Source organism: Grampus griseus (assembly GCF_964374135.1).
Source record: "Grampus griseus genome assembly, chromosome: 1".
In the NCBI taxonomy this organism is placed as follows: domain Eukaryota; kingdom Metazoa; phylum Chordata; class Mammalia; order Artiodactyla; family Delphinidae; genus Grampus; species Grampus griseus.
In genome coordinates, this window is record NC_139017.1 from 88,960,866 (window position 1) to 88,988,333 (window position 27,468).

The following is a 27,468-nucleotide window of genomic DNA, read 5'->3' on the forward strand; positions in this document are numbered from 1 at the left end:
AGTACTTCAAGGTCGTTGCAGTCTGAGTCTTCATGTTTATTGTCTCGCTTGCCTGTTTAATTACCACCTTCCACCTCCCAACCCCCAGCTGTGCCCCAAATGATCACTGCTTTCTCCTCAGGTCTTAAACCTCACCTGATCACTTTCTAAAGAAACGTGTCCTCACCACTCAAACATACACCCTCGTCACTCTCTAATCCAGTACCTTTCTCTAAACTCTTCTATATATAACTTCAATCTGGTATTATTGTATTTGTTCATTTGTTTTTATGTTTGTCTTCTCCACTAAAATGTGAGTTTTATTAACTCATTCTTATTTACAGCTGCAATCCCAGTGGCTAGGCCAGTACCTGCACATGATGAATAATCTGTAAATATTTGTTGAATAAATGAATGAACTCATAGAACAAAGAATGGAAACTAGGTTATTGCAGAGTTCCCTGAATCATTTTTACTTTTACTTTATCTTATTCCTTAGATAGCCTTTAAGACTGGATTATTAAAGGTTTATTTTGGTTGCAAGAAAGAAACGTGCTGAGTGGTTTGGGAGATGCGGGTTTCTGCTCAGGGGGTAAGAAAACAGCCCAGGAAATCTTCTCAATAGTCACTCCATATCTTAGTACTTTCCATGAAGGGGAAAGGTACAGCAGGCTATATAAGAATCTCTCAGGACCAACAGTTCTGGAAACTAGTAATCCCAGTCATCTCTTCTTCTCTAAGGTCAGAAACCATTGTTCCCTGTTGACCTGTATCTGCCTGCTGCTTTCATGTTGTGAGAGCAAATTGGACTGTCTTGTTTCTCATTCTCATTCTGAGGGCCCTCATTCTGAGGGCCGCCCTTTGGGCAGTCTCCCTTCAATGCTCCTTTTCAGCCACTCGTGTCTCACATGGTCAGCATATTCATTGCAACCTTGGGATTAATCACCATCCCTGATCCACTCGGGTGTGGTCAGAACAGCAGAATGATGTGGTTTAAGTGATACTAATTTACTGTAGAAAGAACTTCATGTGGCCACTTGTTCACAGATCCACAGAGCTGCATGGGGACGTGTCAGTCACTGAGAGTTCCATAGCTTGTCAAGAATAATTTTTTTTTTTTGAAGTTGAGGCGCTCAAGCCTCTGTCTTTAGAATACACCAGTGAGAGTTATTATTCTCCTCCTAGAATTTAGTAAATCTTGGGAGCTCCCAATCTTTCCCCACTGGAAGGAGAGTTCTTCCTCCTCTTTTCCTGCTCCTCAGGATAACACTGCATACCCAGCAGGGATTCAGATGATCCCCAAACACGTATCAGTTGACATCAGGAGACCCCTCTCTGCCACAACCTTGTACCCTGCAGGTTGCAGAGAATGACTGGCCTGTACCCGGGAGGACTGAACTAGGAGGCAAGTCTAAGAGTTTTATAAGGTAGAAACATAGGTGGTTGGACTAGGTGGCAGAGCTCTTGCCTTGAACTTGTGTAACTGTGTTCTCTTTCTGTCTTTAAAGAAGATCCTGAGATAGCTCAGGCTGCACTCCTCAGATGGCTCTCCTCCCACCCCTAGGAGTGGTGGTTTTCTAGGGGTCTGACAAACGGCACAAGCTTTTAGAGCTTTGATTTTATTTAAGATTTTAGGGAAACATTTTTTTGTCACTTATTCAACAGAACAGAATGTTAAATTTGCATGGATTTTAAAGTAACACATGAAATTGTATAGTTCTTTTATAATTGGTAGCCTATAAAATCTTTTTAATAAATAGAAAAAATTTCCAAAAGGAATTATTGTATCTTTCACCCTTGGTTCACTAATACTCCAATACATAGTGCCAAAGAGTGACTAGGCAGTGTTTATAAAGTTGGAGAAAAGTATCTCTGTCTGATGCTTGTTTTTATGTGAGCAGTGACAGTGCTGTTTCCTTCACTTGACTCATCATTGTTTATAAAATTAAAGTAGGATCCTCTGGGTGAAAATCTTCAAAATCATTGAGTGTTCCCTTTGTGAACAATTAGTTCTTTAGACCAGTTTGTTTTCCACCAACTTGTCTGCTTCTGTTGTAACAGATGGTTTCCATTATAAGGCTCCACGTGCTCCTCCGTGAAGATCAGTAAGTGAACGAAGGTGCACGGCTTCGCGGGGAAGAGCCCTGGAAGATGTGATGGGCAGGGGAGGCCCAGCATCCCGGGCCGCCTCACTTGCCAGCAGTTCAGTCGACTCAGCCTGATCATCAGACCTGCTGGTTAGATTGTAAACTTGTGTCAGGGAGAGCTGAGATGTGCCAGGCAGCACAGTTTTCTCAAATGCAAGTTTGGAAGTGGTGGATGTTGGTCATGGGACCTGCTCCTGTCCCCATGAGAATGTGATTCCCATACCTGTCTAGGATTTGGAAACCACACCTAGGAGACTTACAGAAAAGATAAAACACATTATTTCAGGGTCCTACTGAAGACTTAAAAAACAATCCCCTGAATTTTTTCTTAATAGGCATATTTGGAAAAAGGTCCCCCTGGACAAGAGCCCATGCCCAATTGTATTACTGTCTTTAGTTCACCTGTCTACTCAGTACACTACAGGCTCTTTGAGGGCAGGAAGCCTGGCCTTGCTCTGTTATGCTTATGATCAGTTTCCCAGGATAAACTAACCACATCCTCTGACATCTTGCAAAACTAATTCTTTTTTAATGCGGCTGTGTTTAGATTTTAAATTAGGCCTCAGAGGTGAAAGGCCAGTACCATTACTGACAGCTCATTTATCTAGTACACAGGACTCTGCTCTAAGTTATTGCCCCAGGGAAACCCATTGCATTAGGGCAGTGATATCAGCCACGTGAATAGATACTAATCTCTATTGTGCCGGTCACTCTTCTCAGAAGCCACAGTGGCTGATACAGGTACAGTAGGCTAAGTTCATTGAGGGTTTATGTGAAAATTATCAGTGAAATAGTTTATATCTAGCAACTTTCCAATAGAACTCTACCTAGAATTAACTCCTTTTTAAAAAGTACATTTTAAATCATTTCTTGGCATATATCACTCTTAGTGGTATTGAATTCAGATGTGAAAGGAAATCTTGCTTCAGATCCCCTTTTTAAAAACACTTCTGTATTGTTTTAGAAAACCCTAGTGTTCCACATAATTACATTGGCTTCGGTTTTATTTAACGAGAACCCCGTGACTATTACTGGAGTATAACCGTCATTTTAATATTGTTGATCCTTCTGTTTGTTAATTCTTCGTGCATAAGGATGACTTGGGGACCTTGTCTGATGCCAAGACTAAGCATAATTGCTAGTGTGAACAAAAGTTAAAGGGCACAATTGTCCACAAGTTATGCATTAAGGATATAGTTGGCTGTACATCAGAACATTTGTTGAAGGGAATAAAACAAGCTGAAATGACTAAACATTTGGCAGGAGATCTAATTTTGTCTCAGCCATTTTAACTATATTCCCTTAGATAAGGATTCTTGATTATAAAGTTTTGGGAACTTCCACAGTTGCTTACCTGTACATGTTGGCATTACATATGATTATTTTGCATTTAATATCTGAAGGTAGTTGCAGTATAACTTTTCAGGTTTTGAAGAGCAGTCTTGTAATTATACCAATATATCCATTATAAATTCAGTTCTGGAGCAGAAAGAAACTAAACAACCAACTATTGGGTCCATGTTTAACCAAGAAGAAAAAAGCAGCTTTCTGGGATGAGTTATGAGTTTATAATATAATGGAATTTACATATTTTAATCAGTTTTTAGAATAACTTTTAGCTATTTATTGCTGATTGCTCAGTATCAATGAGGGAAACTACAGTTCTGCTTTTGTAGCTTTGTACTGTTTTGCATCTCAGAATCCTTTGAAGTATGGATAACCAAAGGAAAATAAGATTTTTTTTTTTAAATGAGGAACTAGGAATTTTAAGCCTGAACAAATTTTGAAAGACTAATCTATAAAAAGGAGAATTGCCTTCTTCAGCATAATTCCAGATGGAAGGAGGCAGGTCAACGGAGAGAAGTTAGAGTTTTGAATAAGTTTCAGATAGAGCTTGTTAATAAACTATATGCAACAATGACTGAGTTGTCATAGGAAGGTGTAGTGAATGTTCTGTCCTGGACATTTTTAAACAGAGGTTAAAACCTGTCAGATATTTTATAAGGGGAGAAGAAAACCTACATTAAATCAACACTAAATGGCTATTTGAAATATGAACATCTGTAAATCTAATTTCTTCTCCCTTCTTGATCTCATTTATGAGGTGTGAATGCCTGCTGTGGCAGTAGATTGTGTCAACAATTATACTGATGGCTGAGTGCTGACATGAAGTTTAACCCACTCCCTCTCTTCTTATTTTAATTGCATTTTTATCTCTCAGTTAATGTGATTATATTCATATTCTTAGCAATGTCACCGTGTCTTTTTTTTTTAATAAAAGGAAGGAATATAAAGGGGCCTTTTAGAAAGCAACCATTCATCCCACCAGTACTGTAGAACTTCTACTATATGCAGGTGTCAGAAGCAAGGGGCAGAGTGTCAGAATTCATCCTGTCCCTGTGCCCTTGTTTCATTCCTTTTATCTTTCGATCTGCGTAGATAGCCCTGTAGCCCTGACAGGTCATCCTGAAATAAGACGTGCTGACCAATCGGAAATAAATAGCCAAAGATGATCCTAACAAATGACTAAAAGATATAAATTCCATTATATTATAGGTCCATAACTCATCCCACAAAAAAGCATATGGGTCAAATAAACATTGTAGTTTGCAAATCACGTATGGCTGAATTCAGGCCAGTAGCAATGTCCTTTTGACTATTACCTGGGCTCAACCATAATTCTTGGCGAGGTCACACAATTTTTGTTTTAGGAATGAGATCAGCAACACACACTATGCTAGTGTGCTACTCAATCAACTTTCCAAAAGAAGCTCATAACCAAGAAGAAAGTAAGAGCAGAAAAGATAGAGTCAATGAAAAAAATCAGGAATAAATAAGACTATGAAAACCAAGTCCATCAGTCTGAAGGTTGCTTAGTCCAAAGTAAATCGTAAGACTAGTACTTGGGTCTCATTCCTTGACCAAAGTATATTAATATATGTACTACTTTCAGTTTTAAATATCATGACTTTAGTAGGTCATGTGTTATGGGCATTCTAGTCCAGTAAAAAAGATAAATGAGGCAGGATTGTTCTATACCTGACACTTCATAGCCTTTGTATGTAGCCTGGGCATTCTGTATTTTAATCCCTAATCTATATTTGGCTGGTGAAATGTCATCAAACTTAATTTTTCTTCTTAAATACTCTATGCATTTTCAATCATTTCTTCTTGAAAATAACTTGGACATATCAGCAATAAGAGAACTACTGTTTCCACCATTTGTCACGTGGCACTGCTTCTTTTTGTCCCTGTGGGCCTTGTCTACAGAGACAATTGCAGCGAAGGCCATGCCCCTTCCCACTACTCACCTCGTCCCAGTATTTAAGGTCACGTCAGCTCTTTCAGGTTTAAAAACTCTTCTTTCTTGCCTTCAGCCTTTATCTAAAAATTGACGTAAAAACAAAATTATCAAGGGATCCTTCTGAACAAAATGCTTTCCTTGCTCTAGCAGTGCTCAGGAAAACTGAGGCTAACTGCAATTCTGGCTCCTCAACATGGGATAACTATCATGCAAACCACGCTCCTTTGAAAAAATTCTGCTTTAGATGGCATCCTCTTCCATATATTGAACTTCTAAATCCATTTTGGTGTGCATGGGATATTTAGGTTCCATTTTATATTAACAACAGTATCTTAATAAAAACTGTAAAATAAGCTCTTTCTATGCTCCAGGAATTTACAGTGTGTTAAGATTGAATCTGGTAAACACTTGTCTGAGAAGAGTTCTCTTTGAGTGTTGTTTTGGAAAAGACAATAAAGTCTGCTGTTTGGGTAAGGGCGCCACCACCTTATACCATCTGGTGGGGAAATACTCCATGAGAGATATGGGATCAAAGTCATCCCTCTGTGGTTCTGTGGCATAAGAACTGAAGAAAGGGGAGATGTGGCAGCTCATAACATGTCTTGGCCGTTAACAGCCATTAAACTGGGGTGAAGGGCACATGGCTTTTCAGCCCTTCTGCCTTCAGGTTGACTGGGTTGATGAGAAAGTGTTGGCTAAAACTTTTCAGTTCTGTTTAGTTTCTAGCCGCACTTGTTTTCTCCCCTCCTGGCATGGTTATTGGAAAACAGATTTTGAGGACTTTATTAAACTGTTTGCTGGAGCATTTCATTTAAATATCGAGGTCCTTTCGAGGTAACTTGGACACCTAGAACTGAATGACTGTCATTCATCCTCCTCTATTTAGTGCAACATTTCCAGCCAATTATAGCTTCACTGTGTTCAGTCACTAGAATAAAAAGTCTTGAAGTGTAATAAGCGATGACTTAAGTGCCTCAGTGTGTAACAGGTACCATGTTTATGAGCGATCTGTCTCGTAGGCAGGAGTAGTTTTTCACCTCCAGATGAAAAGGTGACTGAGGTGATCCATTTGTGAGCAGCACCGACGCAGCCAGGCCTGGGTGCAGTTGGAGCTGCCGTTCACGAAAATGAAATACTGAACTGAGGCATTCATTGCCCATTCCAAGAAATACAACAAAAAGGCCTGCATCTGTATTTCAAGTCTTGTTGATGCTGTTGGCTTAGACATGTTCCCGTTATTGGGTCTCTTTTGCAAGCCTAAATTTGAGCCTGAAGAATTTCTCCATATAAATGTCTTAAGTATTGCAGTGGCACATCCATCACCTTTTTGCTTTTGAATTACAAAGATAACCTTAAGATATGAGCCTTATACTGGGCAATGCGATACATACACAGAAAGGGTGAGCCTCCTTAGTGATGAAATCAGCCAATGCCCAAGAGGAAAATAACAGGCAGAAAGGATAGAGAGGATGAAAAAAATGATTCTTTTCCATTAAACTGTACGTGACATGTATTTTATGAAGCAGGCATCAGCTGAAAGAAATATTTTTTCAACTAAAAAGAGATTGATGGTGAGGGAGAGGAAAAGAATGTAAGGAATCAGGGGATAAATGTGTATCTTATTCCATAACCATCTCCGATAATGAGAAAGTTGAAAAGCATTCCATCTGTGATTGCCTCAAATGTTTCCTTGGACTTGGTGCTCTTAAAACTCTTTAATGTTGGGCTTCCCTGGTGGCGCAGTGGTTGAGAGTCCGCCTGCCGATGCAGGGGACGCAGGTTCGTGCCCCGGTCTGGGAAGATCCCACATGCCGCTGAGCGGCTGGGCCCGTGAGCCATGGCCGCTGAGCCTGCGCGTCCGGAGCCTGTGCTCTGCAATGGGAGAGGCCACAACAGTGAGAGGCCTGTGTACCGCAAAAAAAAAAAAAAAAAAAAAACCTCTTTAATGTTAATAATAGCTTTGGTTTTTTAAAAGTGCATTTGGACTTCACACTTTATAATTTTCTCAATTCTAAGTGTTGTGTTGCTTATTTTCAGGTTTACCAAAGATGCAGGCCATTAGGAACTATACTGGAATGCCAGCCCCTGCTCTTCATGAAGGACCCCCGTTACACATCCAGGCAGGAGATACAGTTGAACTTCTGAGAGGAGATGCACACAGTCTGTTTTGGCAGGTACTATCCACATTACAGTTTTTTAGATTTAACGGATGATTTATTACCACTTGGAGAATAAAGCTATCTTTAGAAAATGATTGTATGCTTTCAAGCTTCAGAAATTTTACATGATGTGAGGAAAAATATTTTTTATTAACCACCCTCAAATTTACTCACGCTAAAGTGGCAATGAGTGTTAGAACACTAAAGAAAATAGTATCTGTGCTATGACTCAGAATTACCATTTATATTAAGAATTCATACTTTGACAGAGCATTTTTTCCAAAAGTAGGACCTTGGGTATCATCTAATTCACATGGCTTTCACATATTAGCACTTCACTTCAGAGGAACTACCTTACTAGCTTGCCAGTGGCCATTTCTGGCTATATTTCATTTGTGCCTACCCACAGTATACCTGAAGCTATTACAGGTACCACGGGCATTATTTATGAAATAAAGAAAATGTGAAAAGTAAGTGAGTATATTGATGTTTGCTGGTGATGAAATCTCTCTCATCCAGTTAGCCTGCTTTGGTTCAAGGGTTTTGTTAACTGAGGTAAATAGGGTATAGTGATAAGATTTGATACAGCTTGATGGTAGAACATTGCTGTTCATTAAATTATTCTGTATTTTCATGTATATGTTAGAAATACTTCCCAACATCTTAAAGAAAGAGTGTTAAAAGTGTTGTGTGTTGAGGAAGAAAAGGGTGGGATCAACAGAAAGCTTAGCACATGAGTGACATTTTCTAGGGGTGAAGAGACCAGAAAAGGACTGTTAGATAATAATCCATTGCACATGTGTAAATGATAGCTATTTTGTTTGTACAAAACTATCTTATTGTCTGCCATCTTGTTATAGAAGAATGCCCCTAAGTTGGACATTTAGCTGCAACCACATTTCAGTTTCTGTAGCCAGTGGCTTTTCCAGAGCTCCACCATCCTTCTTAAGTATCCTACTCTTCTCATACCTCATTCTTCCCAAAAAAGGAAGAGAGAGAATGACAGACTTCAATTCTACTAACTCTTCCATCCACTCCTGCATCTCCCAGCCCAACCACAAGACAAACCTTGTGTACGCATAAGAGTCCTCTTACTCAAGGCTTACCTTTTGCTTGGAGTTTTCCATCCCAAATTTCATCAGTTGGCTCTTGACCCCTACATTTTCAGTTTCATTCTCTCCACTGGCTCCTTTTCTATAGCTTATAAATATGCTCAAGTTCCTCCTATCTTAAAATACATATACGAAACGTAAGGCAGACAGCTAGTGGGAAGCAGCCACATGGCACAGGGAGATCAGCTCGGTGCTTTGTGACCGCCTGGAGGGCTGGGATAGGGAGGGTGGGAGGGAGACGCAAGAGGGAGGAGATATGGGAACATGCGTATATGGATAACTGATTCACTTTGCTGTAAAGCAGAAACTAACACACCATTGTAAAGCAATTATACTCCAATAAAGATGTAAAAACAAACAAACAAAAAAACCACATATAACTCAAAGTGTTGTCTAGTTAGGTCAGTCTCCTACTCCCTCACTCCCTCTTATCTTCTCCCTCTCCCATTCCCTAGCTGAACTTCTTGAGAGAGTAGTCTGTATTCAGTCTCTGCCTCCTTATGTCCTATTCGTAATGCAGTCTCCTGCAGAAACTACTCCTACTTGGATTACTAATGCCACTTAAAAAAAAATAACAACTACTTTGAGATATATAATCAGGTACACATACTTAAAGTGCAGTTGAATTTGATAAGTTTTGTCAAATGTATATATAAGTAAAAGCACTGTTAGTCAAGATGATAAAATCAGGCCCCAGAGTTTTTGTGTGCCGCTTTGTAATCTCCCTCCTGCCTCTGCTTCTTGCCCTTCCTCAACCCCCAGCCAATTGTGGTTCTGCTTTCACACTATGAATTTGCATTTTTCAGAATTTTATATAGTACATCATATAGTATGTATTCTTTTTCATATGGCTTCTTTCATTTAATGTAACTATCTTGAGCTTAAAACATGTTACTTTGTGTAACAATAGTTCTATCGTTTTTTTTAAACTGCTTTATTGAGGTATGATTAACATACAAAAAGCTGTACATACTTAATGCATACAGCTTGATGAGTTTGGAGAAACTATCTCCATAATTTATGCCATAAACATACCCATCACTTCTAAAAGTTTCCTCCTGTCCTCTTTATTTTTTATTTTGTGATTAATAACATTCAACATTAAGACCTACCCTATTAAGAAAGTATATAGTACAGTATTACTAACTATAAACTCTGTGCCGTACAGTAGAATTCTAGGAGTTATCCGTCTTGCATAACTGAAACTTGTACCCTTGACTACTTCATCCCCATTTCCCCCTTCCCCCATTCTTTGGCCACCCCTGTTCTACTCTCTGCTTCTATGAGTTTGACTATTTTAGATTCCTCATATAAGTACAGGAAAGACTTGGAAGCAACCTAAATATCCATCAGTGGATGAATGAGTAAATTAAGAAAATGTCGTATATAACATAATGGAATACTATGCAGACTTTGAAAAGAAGGAAATCCTCCCAAAACATGGAAGAACTTGGGCGACATAATGCTAAGTGAAAGAAGTTCTTTCTTTTTATTGCTGATTATTATTCCAGGTATGGGTTTAGCACAGTTTATCCAGTAGCCTATTGAGAGGCTTTCAGGTTATTACTGTTTGGGGCTGTAACAAATAATCCAGTATGGGGAGGACCTTCAAGATAGCGGAGGAGTAAGACGTGGAGATCACCTTCCTCCCCGCAAATACATCAAAAATACATCTACGTGTGGAACAGCTCCTACAGAACACCTAATGAACGCTGGCAGAAGACCTCAGACTTCCCAAAAGGCAAGAAACTCCCCACGTACCTGGGTAGGGCAAAAGAAAAAACAGAGATAAAAGAATAGGGATGGGACCTGCACCTTGGGGAGGGAGCTGTGAAGGAGTAAAGTTTCCACACACTAGGAAGCCTCTTCACTGGCAGAGACAGCGAGTGGCAGGGCGGGGGTTGAAGCTTCAGAACCATGGAGGACAGTGCAGCAACAGGGGTGCAGAGGGCAAAGCAGAGAGATTCCTGCACAGAGGATTGGTGCCGACCGGTACTCACCAGCCCGAGAGGCTTGTCTGCTCACCCGCCGGGACAGGACGGGGCTGGGAGCTGAAGCTCGGGCTTTGGAGGTCAGATCCCAGGGAGAGGACTGGGGTTGACTGCACGAACACAGCCTGACGGGGGCTAGTGCACCACAGCTAGCTGGGAGGGAGTCCGGGAAAAAGTCTGGAGCTGCCTAACAGGCAAGAGACCATTGTTTTGGGGTACGCACGGAGACAGGATTCAGAGCACTGCCTAAAGGAGCTCCAGAGACGGGCGCAAGCTGCGGCTATCAGCGCGGACCCCAGAGACGGGCATGAGACGCTAAGGCTGCTGCTGCCGCCACCAAGAAGCCTGTGTGCAAGGAAAGGTCACTATCCATACCTCCCCTCCTGGGAGACTGTGCAGCCCGCCACTGCCAGGGTCCCGTGATCCAGGGACAACTTCCCCGGGAGAACACATGCCACATCTCTGTCAGTTGCAACGTCATGCTGGCCTCTGCCACCGCAGGCTTGCCCCGCATTCTGTACTCCTCCCTCCCCCCAGCCTGAGTGAGCCAGAGCCCCCTAATCAGCTGCTCCTTAAACCCCGTCCTGTCTGGGCAAAGAACAGACACCAGAGGACGACCTACACACAGCGGTGGGGCCAAAACCAAAGCTGAACCCCAGCAACTGTGTGAACAAAGAAGAGAAAGGGAAATTACTCCCAGCAGCCTCAGGAGCAGCAGATTAAATCTCCACAATCAACTTGATGTACCCTGCATCTGTGGAATACCTGAATAGACAATGAATCATCCCAAAATTGAGGTGGTGGACTTTGGGAGCAACTGTAGACTTGGGGTTTGCTGTATGCGACTGACTAGTTTCCGATTTTTATGTTTATCGTAGTATAGTTTTTAGCTCCTGTTATCATTGAAGGATTTGTTTATTGGTTTGGTTGCTCTCTTCTTTTTTTATTTATTACTTTTTTAGTTTTCTCATTTTAGTAATATTTTTTTATTTTAATAACTATTTTATTTTATTATTATTTTTCTTTCTTTCTTTTTTCTCTCTGTTTTCTTCTGAGCCGTGTGGCTGACAGAATCTTGGTGCTCCGGCCAGGTGTCAGGCCTGAGCCCCTGAGGTGGGAGAGCTGAGTTCAGGACATTGGTCCACCAGAAACCTCCTGGCCTCACATAACATCAATCAGCGACAGCTGTCCCAGAGATCTCCGTCTCAACGCTAAGACCGAGCTCCACTCAATGACTAGCAAGCTCTAGTGCTGGACACCTCATGCCAAACAACTGACAAGACAGGAACACAACTCCATCCATTAACAGAGAGGCTGCCTAAAATCATAATAAGTTCACAGACACCACAAAACACACCACTGGACGTGGTCCTGCCCACCAGAAAGACAAGATCAAGCCTCATCCACCAGAACATGGGCACCAGTCCCCTCCACCAGGAAGCCTACACAACCCACTGAAGCTACCTTACCCACTGGGGGCAGACACCAAAAACAATGGGAATTACGAACCTGCAGCCTGTGAAAAGGAGACCCCAAAAACAGTAAGTTAAGCAAAATGAGAAGACAGAAAAACACACAGCAGATGAAGGAGCAAGGTAAAATCCCACCAGACCAAACAAATGAAGAGGAAACAGGCAATCTACCTGAAAAAGAATTCACAGTACTGATAGTAAAGATGATCCAAAATCTTGGAAACAGAATGGAGACAATACAAGAAACATTTAACAAGGACCTAGAAGAAATATAGAGCAAACAAACAATGATGAACAACACAATAAATGAAATGAAAAATTCTCTAGAAGGAATCAATAGCAGAAGAACTGAGGCAGAACAACGGATAAGTGACCTGGAAGATAAAATAGTGGAAATATTTTTTTCCGCAGAGCAGAATAAAGAAAAAAGAATGAAAAGAATTGAGGACAGTCTCAGAGACCTCTGGGACAACATTAAATGCACCAACATTCGAATTATAGGGGTCCCAGAAGAAGAAGAGAAAAAGAAAGGGACTGAGAAAATATTTAAAGAGTTTATAGTTGAAAACTTCCCTAATATGGGAAAGGAAATAGTCAATCAAGTCCAGGAAGCACAGAGGGTTCCATACACAATAAATTCAAAGAGAAACACACCAAGACACATTAATCAAACTATCAAAAACTAAATACAAAGAAAAAATATTAAAAGCAGAAAGGGAAAAATAATATACAAGGGGATCCCCATAAGGTTAACAGCTGATCTTTCAGCAGAAACTCTTCAAGCCAGAAGGGAGTGACAGGACATATTTAAAATGATGAAAGGGAAAAACCTACAACCAAGATTACTCTACCCAGCAAGGATCTCATTCACATTCAACAGAGAAATTAAAAACTTTACAGACAAGCAAAAGCTAAGAGAATTCAGTACCACCAAACCAGCTTTACAACAAATACTAAAGGAACTTCTCTAGGAAATTCTCTAGACCTAAGAAAACAAACCCAAAACAATTAAGAAAATGGTAATAGGAACATACATATCGATAAATACCTTAAATGTAAATGGATTAAATGCTCCGAGAAAAAGACACAGACTTGCCGAATGGATACAAAAACAAGACCCATATATATGCTGTCTACAACAGACCCACTTCAGACCTAGGGACACATACAGACTGAAAGTGAGGGGATGGAAAAAGATATTCCATGCAAATGGAAATCAAAAGAAAGCTGGAGTAGCAATTCCCATATCAGACAAAATAGACTTTAAAATAAAGACTATTACAAGAGACCAAGAAGGACACAACATAATGATCAAGGGATCGATCCAAGAAGAAGATATAACAATTGTAAATATTTACGCCCCAACATAGGAGCACCTCAGTACATAAGGCAAATGCTAACAGCCATAAAAGGGGAATTCAACAGTAACACAAACATAGTAGGGAAGTTTAACACCCCACTTTCACCAATGGACAGGTCATCCAAAATGAAAATAAATAAGGAAACACAAGCTTTAAATGATACATTAAACAACATGGACTTAATTGATATTTATAGGACATTCCATCCAAAAACAACAGAATACACTTTCTTCTCAAGTGCTCATGAAACATTCTCCAGGATAGATCATATCTTGGGTCACAAATCAAGCCTTGGTAAATTTAAGAAAATTGAAATGGTATCAAGTATCTTTTCCAACCACAATGCTATGAGACTAGATATCAATTACAGGGAAAAAAACTGTAAAAAATACAAGCACGTGGAGGCTAAACATACACTACTAAATAACCAAGAGATCACTGAAGAAATCAAAGAGGAAATCAAAAAATACCTAGAAACAAATGACAATGAAAACACGATGACCCAAAACCTATGGGATGCAGCCAAAGCAGTTCTAACAGGGAAATGTATAGCAATAGAGTCCTACCTCAAGAAACAAGAAAAATCTCAAATAAACAATTTAAACTTACACCCAAAGCAATCAGAGAAAGAAGAAAAAAAAAGCGCCAAAGTTAGCAGAAGGAAAGAAATCATAAAGATCAGATCAGAAATAAATGAAAAAGAAATGAAGGAAACAATAGCAAAGATCAATAAAACTAAAAGCTGGTTCTTTGAGAAGATAAAACTGATAAACCATTAGCCAGACTCATCAAGAAAAAAAGGGAGAAGACACAAATCAATAGAATTAGAAATGAAAAAGGAGAAGTAACAGCTGACATTGCAGAAATACAAAAGATCATGAGAGATTACTACAAGCAACTCTATGCCAATAAAATGGACAACCTGGAAGAAATGGACAAATTCTCAGAATGCACAACCTTCTGAGACTGAACCAGGAAGAAACAGAAAATATGAACAGGGCAATCACAAGCACTGAAATTGAAACTGTGATTAAAAATCTTCCAACAAACAAAAGCCCAGGACCAGATGGCTTCACAGGCGAATTCTATCAAACATTTAGAGAAGAGCTAACACCTATCCTTCTCAAACTCTTCCAAAATACAGCAGAGGGAGGAACCCTACCAAACTCATTCTACGAGGCCACCATCACCCTGATACCAAAACCAGACAAGGATGTCACAAGAAAGAAAACTACAGGCCAATATCACTGATGAATATAGATGCAAAAATCTTCTACAAACTACTAGCAAACAGAATCCAACAGCACATTAAAAGGATCATACACCATGATCAAGTGGGGTTTATTCCAAGAATGCAAGGATTCTTCAATATATGCAAATTAATCAATGTGATACACCATATTAACAAATTGAAGGAGAAAAACCATATGGTCATCTCAATAGATGCAGAGAAAGCTTTTGACAAAATTCAACACCACTTTATGATAAAACCCTGCAGAAAGTAGGCATAGAGGGAACTTTCCTCAACATAATAAAGTCCATATATGACAAACCCACAGCTGACATCGTCCTCAATGGTGAAAAACTGAAAGCATTTCCACTAAGATCAGGAATAAGACAAGGTTGCCCACTCTCACCACTCTTATTCAACATAGTTTTGGAAGTTTTATCCACAGCAATCAGAGAAGAAAAGGAAATAAAAGGAATCCAAATCGGAAAAGAAGAAGTAAAGCTGTCACTGTTTGCAGATGACATAATACTATACATCGAGGATCCTAACGAAGCTACCAGAAAACTACTAGAGCTAATCAATGAATCTGATAAAGTAGCAGGATACAAAATTAATGCACAGAAATCTCTGCCATTCCTATACACTAATGATGAAAAATCTGAAAGTGAAATCAAGAAAACACTCCCATTTACCACTGCAACAAAAAGAATAAAAGACGTAGGAATAAACCTACCTAAGGAGACAAAAGACCTGTATGCAGAAAATTATAAGACACTGATGAAAGAAATTAAAGATGATACAAATAGATGGAGAGATATACCATGTTATTGGATTGGAAGAATCAACATTGTGAAAATGACTCTACTACCCAAAGCAATCTACAGATTCAATGCAATCCCTATCAAACTACCACTGGCATTTTTCACAGAACTAGAACAAAAAATTTCACAATTTGTATGGAAACACCAAAGACCCCGAATAGCCAAAGCAATCTTGAGAACGAAAAATGGAGTTGGAGGAATCAGGCTCCCTGACTTCAGACTATACTACAAAGCTACAGTAATCAAGGCAGTATGGTACTGGCACAAAAATAGAAATATAGATCAGTGGAACAGGATAGAAAGCCCAGAAATAAACCCACACACATATGGTCACCTTATCTTTGATAAAGAAGGCAGGAATGTACAGTGGAGAAAGGACAGCCTCTTCGATAAGTGGTGCTGGGAAAACTGGACAGGTAAATTTAAAAGTATGAGATTAGATCACTCCCTAACACCATACACAAAAATAAGCTCAAAATGGATTAAAGACCTAAATGTAAGGCCAGAAACTCTCAAATTCTTAGAGGAAAACATAGGCAGAATACTCTGTGACATAAATCACAGCAAGATCCTTTTTGACCCACCTCCTAGAGAAATGGAAATAAAAACAAAAATAAACAAATGGGACCTAATGAAACTTCAAAGCTTTTGCACAGCAAAGGAAACCATAAACAAGATGAAAAGACAACCCTCAGAATGGGAGAAAAGATTTGCAAATGAAGCAACTGACAAAGGATTAATCTCCAAAATTTACAAGCAGCTAATGCAGCTCAATAACAACAAAACAAACAACCCAATCCAAAAATGGGCAGAAGACCTAAATAGACATTTCTCCAAAGAAGATATACAGACTGACAACAAATACATGAAAGAATGCTCAACATCATGAATCATTAGAGAAATGCAAATCAAAACTACAATGCGATATCATCTCACACCAGTCAGAATGGCCATCATCAAATAATCTACAAACATTAAATGATGGAGAGTGTGCAGAGAAAAGGGAACACTCTTGCACTGCTGGTGGGACTGTGAGTTGGTACAGCCACTACGGAGAACTGTATGGAGGTTCCTTAAAAAACTACAAATAGAACTACCATATGACCCAGCATCCCACTACTAGGCATATACCCTGAGAAAACCATAATTCAAAAAGAGTCATGTACCATAATGTTCATTGCAGCTCTATTTACAATAGCCCAGAGATGGAAACAACCTAAGTGTCCATCATCGGATGAATGGATAAAGAAGATGTGGCACATATATACAATGGAATATTACTCAGCCATAAAAAGAAACAAAATTGAGCTATTTGTAATGAGGTGGATAGACCTAGAGTCTGTCATACAGAGTGAAGTAAGTGAGAAAGAGAAAGACAAATACCGTATGCTAACACATATATATGGAATTTAAGAAAAAAGAATTGTCATGAAGAACCTAGGGGTAAGACAGGAATAAAGATACAGACCTACTAGAGAATGGACTTGAGGATATGGGGAGGGGAAAGGGTAAACTGTGACAAAGTGAGAGAGTGGCATGGACATATATACACTACCAAACGTAAAATAGATAACTAGTGGGAAGCAACCGCATAGCACAGGGAGATCAGCTCGGTGCTTTGTGACCACCTAGAGGGGTGGATAGGGAGGGTGGGAGGGAGGGAGATGCAAGAGGGAAGAGATATGGGAACATATGTGTATGTATAACTGATTCAGTTTGTTATAAAGCAGAAACTAACACAGCATTGTAAAGCAATTATACTGCAATAAAGATGTAAAAAAAAATCAAAATTAGAAATCCCAAATATTTGGAAACTATATAATGCACCTCTAAATAACCCATAAGAAGAAAGTGAAAGTGAAATTAGAAAGTATTCTGAACTGACTTTAAAATACCAAATAAACACACCAAAATTTGGGTGACAGGCAGCAAAAGTAGTACTTAGAAACTTATAGTGCTAAATGTCTATATTAGAAAAAGAAAGTTCTCGAATCAGGAAGTAAATATTCTACCTTAGTAAACTAGAGAAATAAGAGCAAATTAAACCCAAAATAATAAGAAGAAAGGAAGTAATAACCAGACTAGTTCTAGGTACTTTTGCTGTAACCTTTTTTGTTGCACACTTTTTTTTTTTTTTTTTGTGGTACACGGGCCTCTTACTGTTGTGGCCTCTACCGTTGCAGAGCACAGGCTCCGGATGCGCAGGCTCAGCCGCCATGGCTCACAGGCCTAGCCGCTCCGCAGCATGTGGGATCTTCCCGGACCGGGGCAGGAATCCACGTCCCCTGCATCGGCAGGCGGACTGTCAACCACTGCGCCACCAGGGAAGCCCTTTTGCAAACATTTTTGTCACATTAACTAACTGGTCATAAAGCAACTTTGCAGCAAAAGATAAAACAACTGGTTGACAGGTTTTGGTTTGACAATTTGGTTTCAACTGGTTGAGATGTGTGAGCATTTCTTCCCGTCAGCAATGTTATTGATGGCTTTATCCAGCTGACAGATGAAGTTGATTTGCCCCAAGAGTTGTTTCTTATTTTAAAACACACTGTGTTGGAGGAGAAAGAGGCTGAGGGCCTCAAAGGTGCAGAGTTGAACCCACATTTCCCCTAGAAATTGTACAGAGTTGAACCCACATTTCCCCTAGAAATTTGTAACATCTATCAAGACATGTGACAATATACCAAGAACAAACAACAGTGCAGAGGCTTTCACAACACAATACAAAGCTCAGGTACGAATATGCATCCTAGTGTTTGGAAACTGATACCCCTCTTAATGAAGGAAGAAATTTTAGTGAAAAAGAGAAAGTGTAATGCCAAACAAAGAGACAAATCAACAAACGAACAATATATATACATATAATACTATGAACAAAAGACTTGGGAGATAAGTGCTTAGGGACAACCCACAAAATAAAATCAGTTATTTGTGCAGTACTGTCATGAATCTACTACACATATTTTATTTTTCATTGTTTCATCTTTTATGGCAACATTTTTTATGGCAAGACTGCCTTATGGCCAATTAATTATGAGGTAAAAATGCTTGTGGCAAAGATGTCTATGGCAAAGATGCTTAAGGCGAAAATACTAGACATAAACCAGGCCAGAGCAGAAATCACTGAAATGGGAAACAGAAAAATAATAGAGGGAACCAGTGAAACCAAATGCTGGTTCTATGAAAAGAGCAACAAAATTCATAAGTTACAGGCATACCTCATTTTTAGTGTACTTTATTGTGCTTTGCAGATACTGCATTTTTCACAAATTGAAAGTTTGTGGCAACCCTGTGTCAAACAATTCTATCAGTACCATCTTCCAATAGCATTTGCTCACTTCATGCCTCTGTGTCACATTTTGGTAATTCTCTCAATATTTCAAACTTTTTCATTATTATTTTATTTTTTATGGTGATCTGTGTCAGTGATCTTTGACGTTACTACTATGACTCACTGAAGGTTCAGATAATAGCATTTTTTAGCAATAAAGTATTTTAAAATTAAGGTGTGAACTTTTTAAAAGACATAACGCGAGGGTGTGGAGAAAAGGGAACACCCTTGCACTGCTGGTAGGAATGTGAGTTGGTACAGCCACTATGGAGAACAGTATGGAGGTTCCTTAAAAAACTACAAATAGAACTACCATATGACCCAGTAATCCCACTACTGGGCATATACCCTGAGAAAACCATAATTCAAAAAGAGTCATGTACCAAAATATTCATTGCAGCTGTATTTACAATAGCCCGGCGATGGAAACAACCTAAGTGTCCATCATCGGATGAATGGATAAAGAAGATGTGGCACATATATACAATGGAATATTACTCAGCCATAAAAAGAAACGAAATTGAGCTATTTGTAATGAGGTGGATAGACCTAGAGTCTGTCATACAAAGTGAAGTAAGTCAGAAAGAGAAAGACAAATACTGTATGCTAACACATATATATGGAATTTAAGAAAAAAGAAATGTCATGAAGAACCTAGGGGTAAGACAGGAATAAAGACACAGCCCTACTAGAGAATGGACTTGAGGATATGGGGAGGGGGAAGGGTAAGTTTTGACAAAGCGAGAGAGAGGCATGGACATATATACACTACCAAACGTAAAATAGATAGCTAGTGGGAAGCAGCCGCATAGCACAGGGAGATCAGCTCAGTGCTTTGTGATGACCTTGAGGGCTGGGATAGGGAGGGTGGGAGGGAGGGAGACGCAAGAGGGAAGAGATATGGGAACATATGTATATATATAACTGATTCACTTTGTTATAAAGCAGAAACTAACACAGCATTGTAAAGCAATTATACTGCAATAAAGATGTTAAAAAAAAAAAAAGACATAACGCTATTGCACACTTAACAGACTACAGTATAGTGTAAACATAACTTTTATACTCACTGGGAAATTAAAAAAATTGTGTGACTTGCTTTATTGAGGTGGTCTGGAACCAAACCTGCAATATCTCTGAGGTATGCCTGTAGTTAGATTGACCAGAAAAGAAGAGAAGACGCAGATTTCTAATGTCAGAAATGAGAGAGATGACACCACAGATTCTACACACAAACTACCAAACTCACTCCAAAGGAAATGCATAACCTGGATAGCCATATATTTACTTAAGAAATTGAATTTGTAATTGAAAAAAATCTTATAAAGGAAACTCCAGGCCTCAATAGCTTCTTGGTAAATTTTACAAAACAATTCAGGAAGAAATAATAATGCTGATTCTTTCAGAAAATTTATGAGAATAGTTCCCAATTCATTCTTTGAGTATTAACTATTAACAAACCCAGACAAAGACATTACAAAAAAATAAAATAACAACAAAAAGGACAATATATCCTTACCAACTGGGGTTTATCTCAGAAAAGCAAGATTAGTTTAACATCTGAAAACCAATGTAATTCACAATATTAACAAATTAAAAAAGAAAAACTAATCATTTCAATTGATGCAGAAAGAACATGACAAAATCCAGCATGCATTTCTGATAAAGATTCCCAGCAAACCAGGACTAGAAGGGAAAGTCCTCAACTTGATAAAGGGCGTTTATGAAAAACTACAGATAACATAATATCTAATGGTAAAGGAGTTAATGCTTTCCCTCTAAGATCAAAAATAAAGCGAGGATGTACTCTCTTACTACCTCCATTCGACATTTTACTGGAGGTCCTGGCCACTGTCACAAGCCATGAAAAAGACATCAAAGGCACCCAGATTGCAGAGGAAGAAGTAAAACTGTGTTTATACATTGACAACATAATTGTCTAAAAAAAAATCTGCTTCAATCTATAGAAAAAAGCTACTAGAACTATGTGAGTTCAACAAGGTTTCAGGATAAAAGGTCAATTTACAAAAATCAATTTATTTCTATATGCTAGCAATAAACAGCAGAAATTGAAATTTTACAACTACCATTTACAGTAGCATCAAAATGAAATATGAAATAATTATAGATAAATATAACAAAAGGTGTGCATGTCTTCTACTTTGACAATGACAAAACATTGCTGAGAATTTAAAGACCTAAATAAATGGAGACATGTATCATGGTCAGTAGTCAGAAGACTCAATATTGTTAAAATGTCAATTCTCCCATATTGATCTACAATTCAACACAATCCCAATCCCAATCCCAGCAAGCTTTTATTGACAAAATTGTCAAGATGTTCTAAAATTCATATGAAATGCAAAGCACCTAAAATAGCCAAAACATCTGTGGACAGAAAAAATGTGGAGAACTAACAATATCTGATTTTAAGACTTACTATTAGCTGCAATAATCAAAACAGCATCATATTGGTACAGATATGGAGAAAAAGATCAGAAAAACAGATGGTCCAGAAACAGACCTACACATATATGAAAAAACTCTTGTACAAATGTAAAGGCAATCCAGTGGAGAAATGATTTTCAACAAATGGTGCTGGAACACACTGAATCCATATGCAAAACAATAATTATTATTACCATATACAAAAATAGCTCAAAATGGATCATAAACCTAAATGTAAAACCTAAAACTACAAAGCTTCTAGAAGAAAACACAGGGAAATATCTTTGTTGCCTTGGGGAAGGCAAAGATTTCTTTGATACAGTGCTCATAGCTTCTCAAAAGAACAAATTAACAAATTGGACTATATCAAAAGTAAACACTTCTGCTCTATGCATAACATTATTAAGATAATAAAAAGCCAAGCCACAGGCTAGGAGAAAATATATGGAAATAATATAATTTATCAAGGACTTGTATTCAAAATATATAAGGGCCTCTCAAAATTGAATAATTAGAAAACAGATAACCCATTAAAAAATTTGACAGAAATATCTGAACAAGCACTACATCAGTGAAGTTATATGTATGGAAAATAAGCACAGAAAAAGATGCTCAATATCAGTAGTCATTAGGGAAATGTAAATCAAAACCACAATGAGATACCACTATATACCTGTTAGAACAGACAAATTTTAGAAGACTGACCATACCCAACACTGGTGAGGATATACTGCACCTAGAAGTGTAATATACAGCTGGTGGAACTGTAACTTGATAAAGTCACTTAGAAACACAGTTTGGTAGTCTCAAAAAATTAAACATATATCTACTTACGATCTTTCAGTATTTACCTAAGAGAAATGAAAACATGTGTCCATACAAAGACTTACACTTAAATGTTCATAGCAGCTTTTTTTTTCCTTTGAGAAAGGAAATAAACTTTTTATTCAATTAATTAGTAAAATCCAAATTTTTTATTGTATAAGCTCATGTTTTAGCTTTTAATGTTTTATATCTGCAGCTTTATGTGTGGAGAAGTTTATTTAAACTTCAACTCATAATTATTTTCTGTATATTTCCCCATAATAATGCACATTTATGAATTTGACTTGCAGATGTCTATCTGTATAGTTTCTCTTTCAGAACAATAGACATGATATAACAACAACAATCACACATATAGCATTTACTTTGTGCCAGGCATTATCTAAAGTGATTTACATATATTAACCAAATTAATCTTCACAATAAGTTGTGATATATATATTAGCATTGGTGACATTTACATCTGAGGAACTGTTGGACAGAGAAGTTAAATAACTTGCTCAAATATATACAGCAGTTAGTAGTTGGTTAAGATGGATTTCAACCCAGACAATTGCTTCCAAACCCCATACGCTTAAATCCTGTCATATTCTCAATACACATGAAGTAGATTATGTTGATTTTGAAAACTTAAAAAGCAGGGATTGCCTTTTCTCACCACTACCCAAATATCCCATCTTGCTATTATTGCCTTTTATCTGTTTTAGCTTGTTTCCCCTACTCAAATGTCCTCTGCATTTTTACGTATAAAATCTCTACTAAACCAACAAGACCTAGACTGAATTATATGTTCCTTTTTAAATTTTTTAACATCTTTATTGGAGTATAATTGCTTAACAATGTTGTGTTAGATTCTGCTGTATAACAAAGTAAATCAGCTATACGTATACATATATCCCCTTATCCCCTCCCTCTTGCGTTTCCCTCCCACCCTCCCTATCCCACCCTTCTAGGTGGTCACGAAGCACGGAGCTGATCTCCCTGTGCTATGCGGCTGCTTCCCACTAGCTAGCTATTTTACATTTGGTAGTATATATAAGTCCATGCAACTCTCTCACTTTGTCCCACCTTACCCTTCCCCCTCCCCGTGTCCTCAAATCCATTCTCTACATCTGCATCTTTATTCCTGTTCTGCCCCTACATTCTTCAGAACCTTTATTATTTTTTTAGATTCCACATATATGTGTCAGCATATGGTATTTGTTTTTCTCTTTCTGACTTACGTCACTCTGTATGACAGACTCTAGGTCCATCCACCTCACTACAAATAACTCAATTTCATTTCTTTTTATGGCCGAGTAATATTCCATTGTATATATGTGCCACATCTTCTTTATCCATCCATCTGTCGATGGACACTTAGGTTGCTTCCATGTCCTGGCTATTGTAAACAGAGCTGCAATGAACACTGCAATGACCTGTGGTACATGACTCTTTTTGAATTACGGTTTTCTCAGGGTATATGCCCAGTAGTGGGATTGCTGGGTCATATGGTAGTTCTAGTTTTAGTTTTTTAAAGAACCTCCATACAGTTCTCCATAGTGGCTGTATCACTTTACATTCCCACCAACAGTGCAAGAGGGTTCCCTTTTCTCCACACCCTCTCCAGCAGTTACTGTTTGTAGATTTTTTGATGATGGCCGTTCTGACTGGTGTGAGGTGATACCTCATTGTAGTTTTGATTTGCATTTCTCTAATGATTAGTGATGTTGAGCATCCTTTCATGTGTTTGCTGGCAATCTGTATATCTTCTTTGGAGAAATGTCTGTTTAGGTCTTCTGCCCATTTTTGGATTGGGCTGTTTGGTTTTTTTTGGCATGGAGCTGCATGAGCTGCTTGTAAATTTTGGAGATTAATCCTTTGTCAGTTGCTTCACTTGCAAATCTTTTCTCCCATTCTGAGGGTTGTCTTTTCATCTTGTTTATGGTTTCCTTTGCTGTGCAAAAGCTTTGAAGTTTCATTAGGTCCCATTTGTTTACTTTTGTTTTTATTTACATTTCTCTAGGAGATGGGTCAAAAAGGATCTTGCTGTGATTTATGTCACAGAGTGTTCTGCCTGTGTTTTCCTCTAAGAGTTTTATAGTGTCTTACATTTGTAAGTGGCCTTACATTTAGGTCTTTAATCCATTTAGAGTTTATTTTGGTGTATGCTGTTAGGGAGTGTTCTAATTTCATACTTTTAAATGTACCTGTCCAGTATTCTCAGAACCACTTATTGAAGAGGCTGTCTTTTCTCCATTGTATATTCTTGCCTCCTTTATCAAACATAAGGTGACCATATGTGTGTGGGTTTACCTCTGGGCTTTCTGTCCTGTTCCACTGATCGATATTGCTGTTTTTGTGCCAGTACCATACTGTCTTGATTACTGTAGGTTTGTAGTAGAGTCTGAAGTTAGGTAGCCTCATTCCTCCAGCTCCTTTTTTCTTTCTCAAGATTGCTTTGGCTATTTGGGGTCTTCTGTGTTTCCATACAAATTGTGAAATTTTTTTAGACCTGTGAAAAATGCCATTGGCAGTTTGAGAGGGATTGCACTGAATCTATAGATTGCTTTGGGTAGTAGAGTCATTTTCACAATGTTGATTCTTCCAATCCAAGAACATGGTTTATCTCTCCATCTGTTTGTATCATCTTTAATTTCTTTCATCAGTGTCTTATAGTTTTCTGCATATAGGTCTTTTGTCTCCTTAGGTAGGTTTATTCCTAGGTATTTTATTCTTTGTGTTGCAATGGTAAATGGGAGTGTTTCCTTAATTTCTCTTTCAGATTTTTCATCATTAGTGTATGGGAATGCAAGATATTTCTGTGCATTAATTTTATATCCTGCTACTTTACCAAATTCATTGATTAGCTCTAGTAGTTTTCTGGTAGCATCTTTAGGATTCTCTATGTATAGTATCATGTCATCTGCAAACAGTGACAGTTTTACTTCTTCTTTTCTGATTTTTATTCCTTTTATTTCTTTTTCTTCTCTGAATGCTGTGGGTAAAACTTTCAAAAGTATGTTGAATAAGAGTGGTGAGAGTGGGCAGTCTCGTCTTGTTCCTGATCCTAGTGGAAACGGTTTCAGTTTTTCACCATTGAGAACGATGTTGGCTGTGGGTTTGTCATATATGGTCTATACAAAGTTGAGGTAAATAGGCCTTTAGTGGTGTGGTGAAGTGTGGCAGGAGGGGACATATTAGTCCTATGATTAGGTCCCATTTTTAGTGAGCTTGTGCCTCTGGATGATAAACCTCACAGGTTTTGTTTTGTTTTGTTTTCAGTTTTCTTTCTCCCCTCTAAGGTGGTATAGGATGGCTAGAGTGGGCTGGAGTTGAGTGTTTTTCTTCCCCAGGTCCGGTAGGCTCTGAAAATACCCCAGCAGGTTGTGCTCTGGTTAACTAATTTCCTCTAAGGGCAGGCCTTGTTAAGAGGGGAATGCCTTTTGCCCTCCCTCTGCATGTAGCCAAGGGGGAATTTTTTTTTCTCATATTTACCATGGGAATCTGGTTGAGCTCCTTAAGGTAAGTCTTACAATATGGTGGGCCTCCCCCAGTGACTGGGCTCCTGGAGTTTTTAACTCTGAGGGGTGTTGTCACTAAGGGGCCAGCAACTTGTCAGTTACAGTGCAGGTTTTCCGCCGCTGCGTCAGCACTGGGTCTTGTAGTAGTTTCTGCTGGTGAGTTTCCTCCTCTGTGACTCCCTGTGTTTGCCTGTCTGTCTCTCTGGTCTTCAGGGCCAAGGATTGTCCTGTGTCTTCCCCTCTCTTATGGATCCAAGCAAAGTTGTTGATTTTTCAGCCCATTCAGCTTCTTTCTTCTTAGGACGGAGTGATGAACTGGAAGCCCCAGCACTCTTTTACTAAATTGTACTGCCTTCTATTCTCTTTAGACTATAAGAAAGAAATTATTGTCATTTCATTTCAGCAGCCTGGAAACATGAGGTGTTTCTCGTATGATGGTATAATGGCTTTGGAAACTCTCCGGAGAAATGAGAACCACTCGATGACAAAACGTGTGTGTGTATCTGTTGAGGGGATGATATATGATAGGAACAAGAAAGGCTAATGTCTAGAACAGAGGAAAACAATTAGCACATTTAGTTCAGTTCAGCAAGTGTGTATTGAGTATCAGCTCTGTACTCACTGCTCAGACATAGCTCACACTTCAATAATCAGCTCCAATTATTGGTTTGACATTAGGTTGCCTGTCTTTAGAAGAACCCTTCATGCCTGCTGGCAGCTAGTGCTCTGTTTGAATTTCCAAGATGTGTTACAAGTTCATTAAGTATTTCTGACAAGGATATAGCGTGGCTCAGAATTGTCTTATGGGTACCTCTAAGCCAGTCAAAGGATTTTTAGCTAACAGATACTAGCCTTATTGAAAGGAGTAGTGGCAGAATGAGAAAACCTGGATTCAAGTCATGCATCTGTAGCCCAATAGCTCTGTGCCTGGGTCAAGTCAGTTAATTGCTATGTGGCTTAATTTCTTCATTTGTTACAAGAGCAGGGCTGGACCAGAGCAGAGCTCACAACTCTGACTGAGTCATCTGGGAGGGGGTGCCTTGTAAAATGTCAACACACAACTCCACTTCCAGAGATTAGGATACAGTTAGTCTGTGTTGAGCCCAGGCGTGAGTAGATTGTATACAATCGCAGAGAAATTTAATGTCAGCCACTGACTAGATGATCCAATTGGTAAGATTCCATGAGAGTTACGGCATTATCCCCAGCTCACTATTTGGTCATTTATAGCAAACTAACTACAAAATATGGTGTTAAAATGAACTCAGTACTTTGGCTCTGACAGATATCGAGTAAAGGGTGTATTTTCAAAGAATCTGTATACATTGAAAATATAGTTGCTGCACCCTTCATACTGAACTTGATACAATTGTTTTGTCCGATTCAAAAGGCAATTAAGATCTTGCAATACTTTAAGGCTGTCGTGATAAAATCAGCTTTTGTTTTACAGGCTGTACATGTGGGAAGTACTGTAGGAAACTGGCCTGAATGTGTACTTACTCAGTGGCATGCTCTACAGTGACATGGTTTTTAAATTTCTGAACAAAACTCTCTTCCTTGTTGGGTCTAAGCGTACAAAGAATGTTGCTGGTTTGATTCTCTGAAATCATGTGAGTCTGTAGGTGTGTTTACAGTGGATCAGGTACGTTAATGTGCCAGTTTTCGTGTTCAATGTGACAAGTGCTTTATGGTCTGCACCCTATCAGATGTGACTCCTGCATTGGGGAGTTTTTCTTTTTCATTTGCTTCTGAGAAGATAGTTTTTAAGCAACTCTCTTTGTTCT

The 27,468-nt window shown here is 38.7% G+C and overlaps 1 protein-coding gene across 2 annotated transcripts in view; it reads left to right on the plus strand.

Annotated features, from left to right (window-relative positions):
* The window catches only part of VAV3 (vav guanine nucleotide exchange factor 3), a gene marked incomplete at its 5' end in the record, with an annotated part of 388,846 nt that overhangs the window by 298,651 nt on the left and 62,727 nt on the right, over positions 1 to 27,468 (plus strand). For both annotated transcript variants that reach the window (XM_082646938.1, XM_082646939.1), the window contains one exon: positions 7,468 to 7,604. In XM_082646938.1, the coding sequence (XP_082503064.1) occupies positions 7,468 to 7,604 (137 nt within the window). The remainder of the gene's footprint in view (positions 1 to 7,467; positions 7,605 to 27,468) is intronic.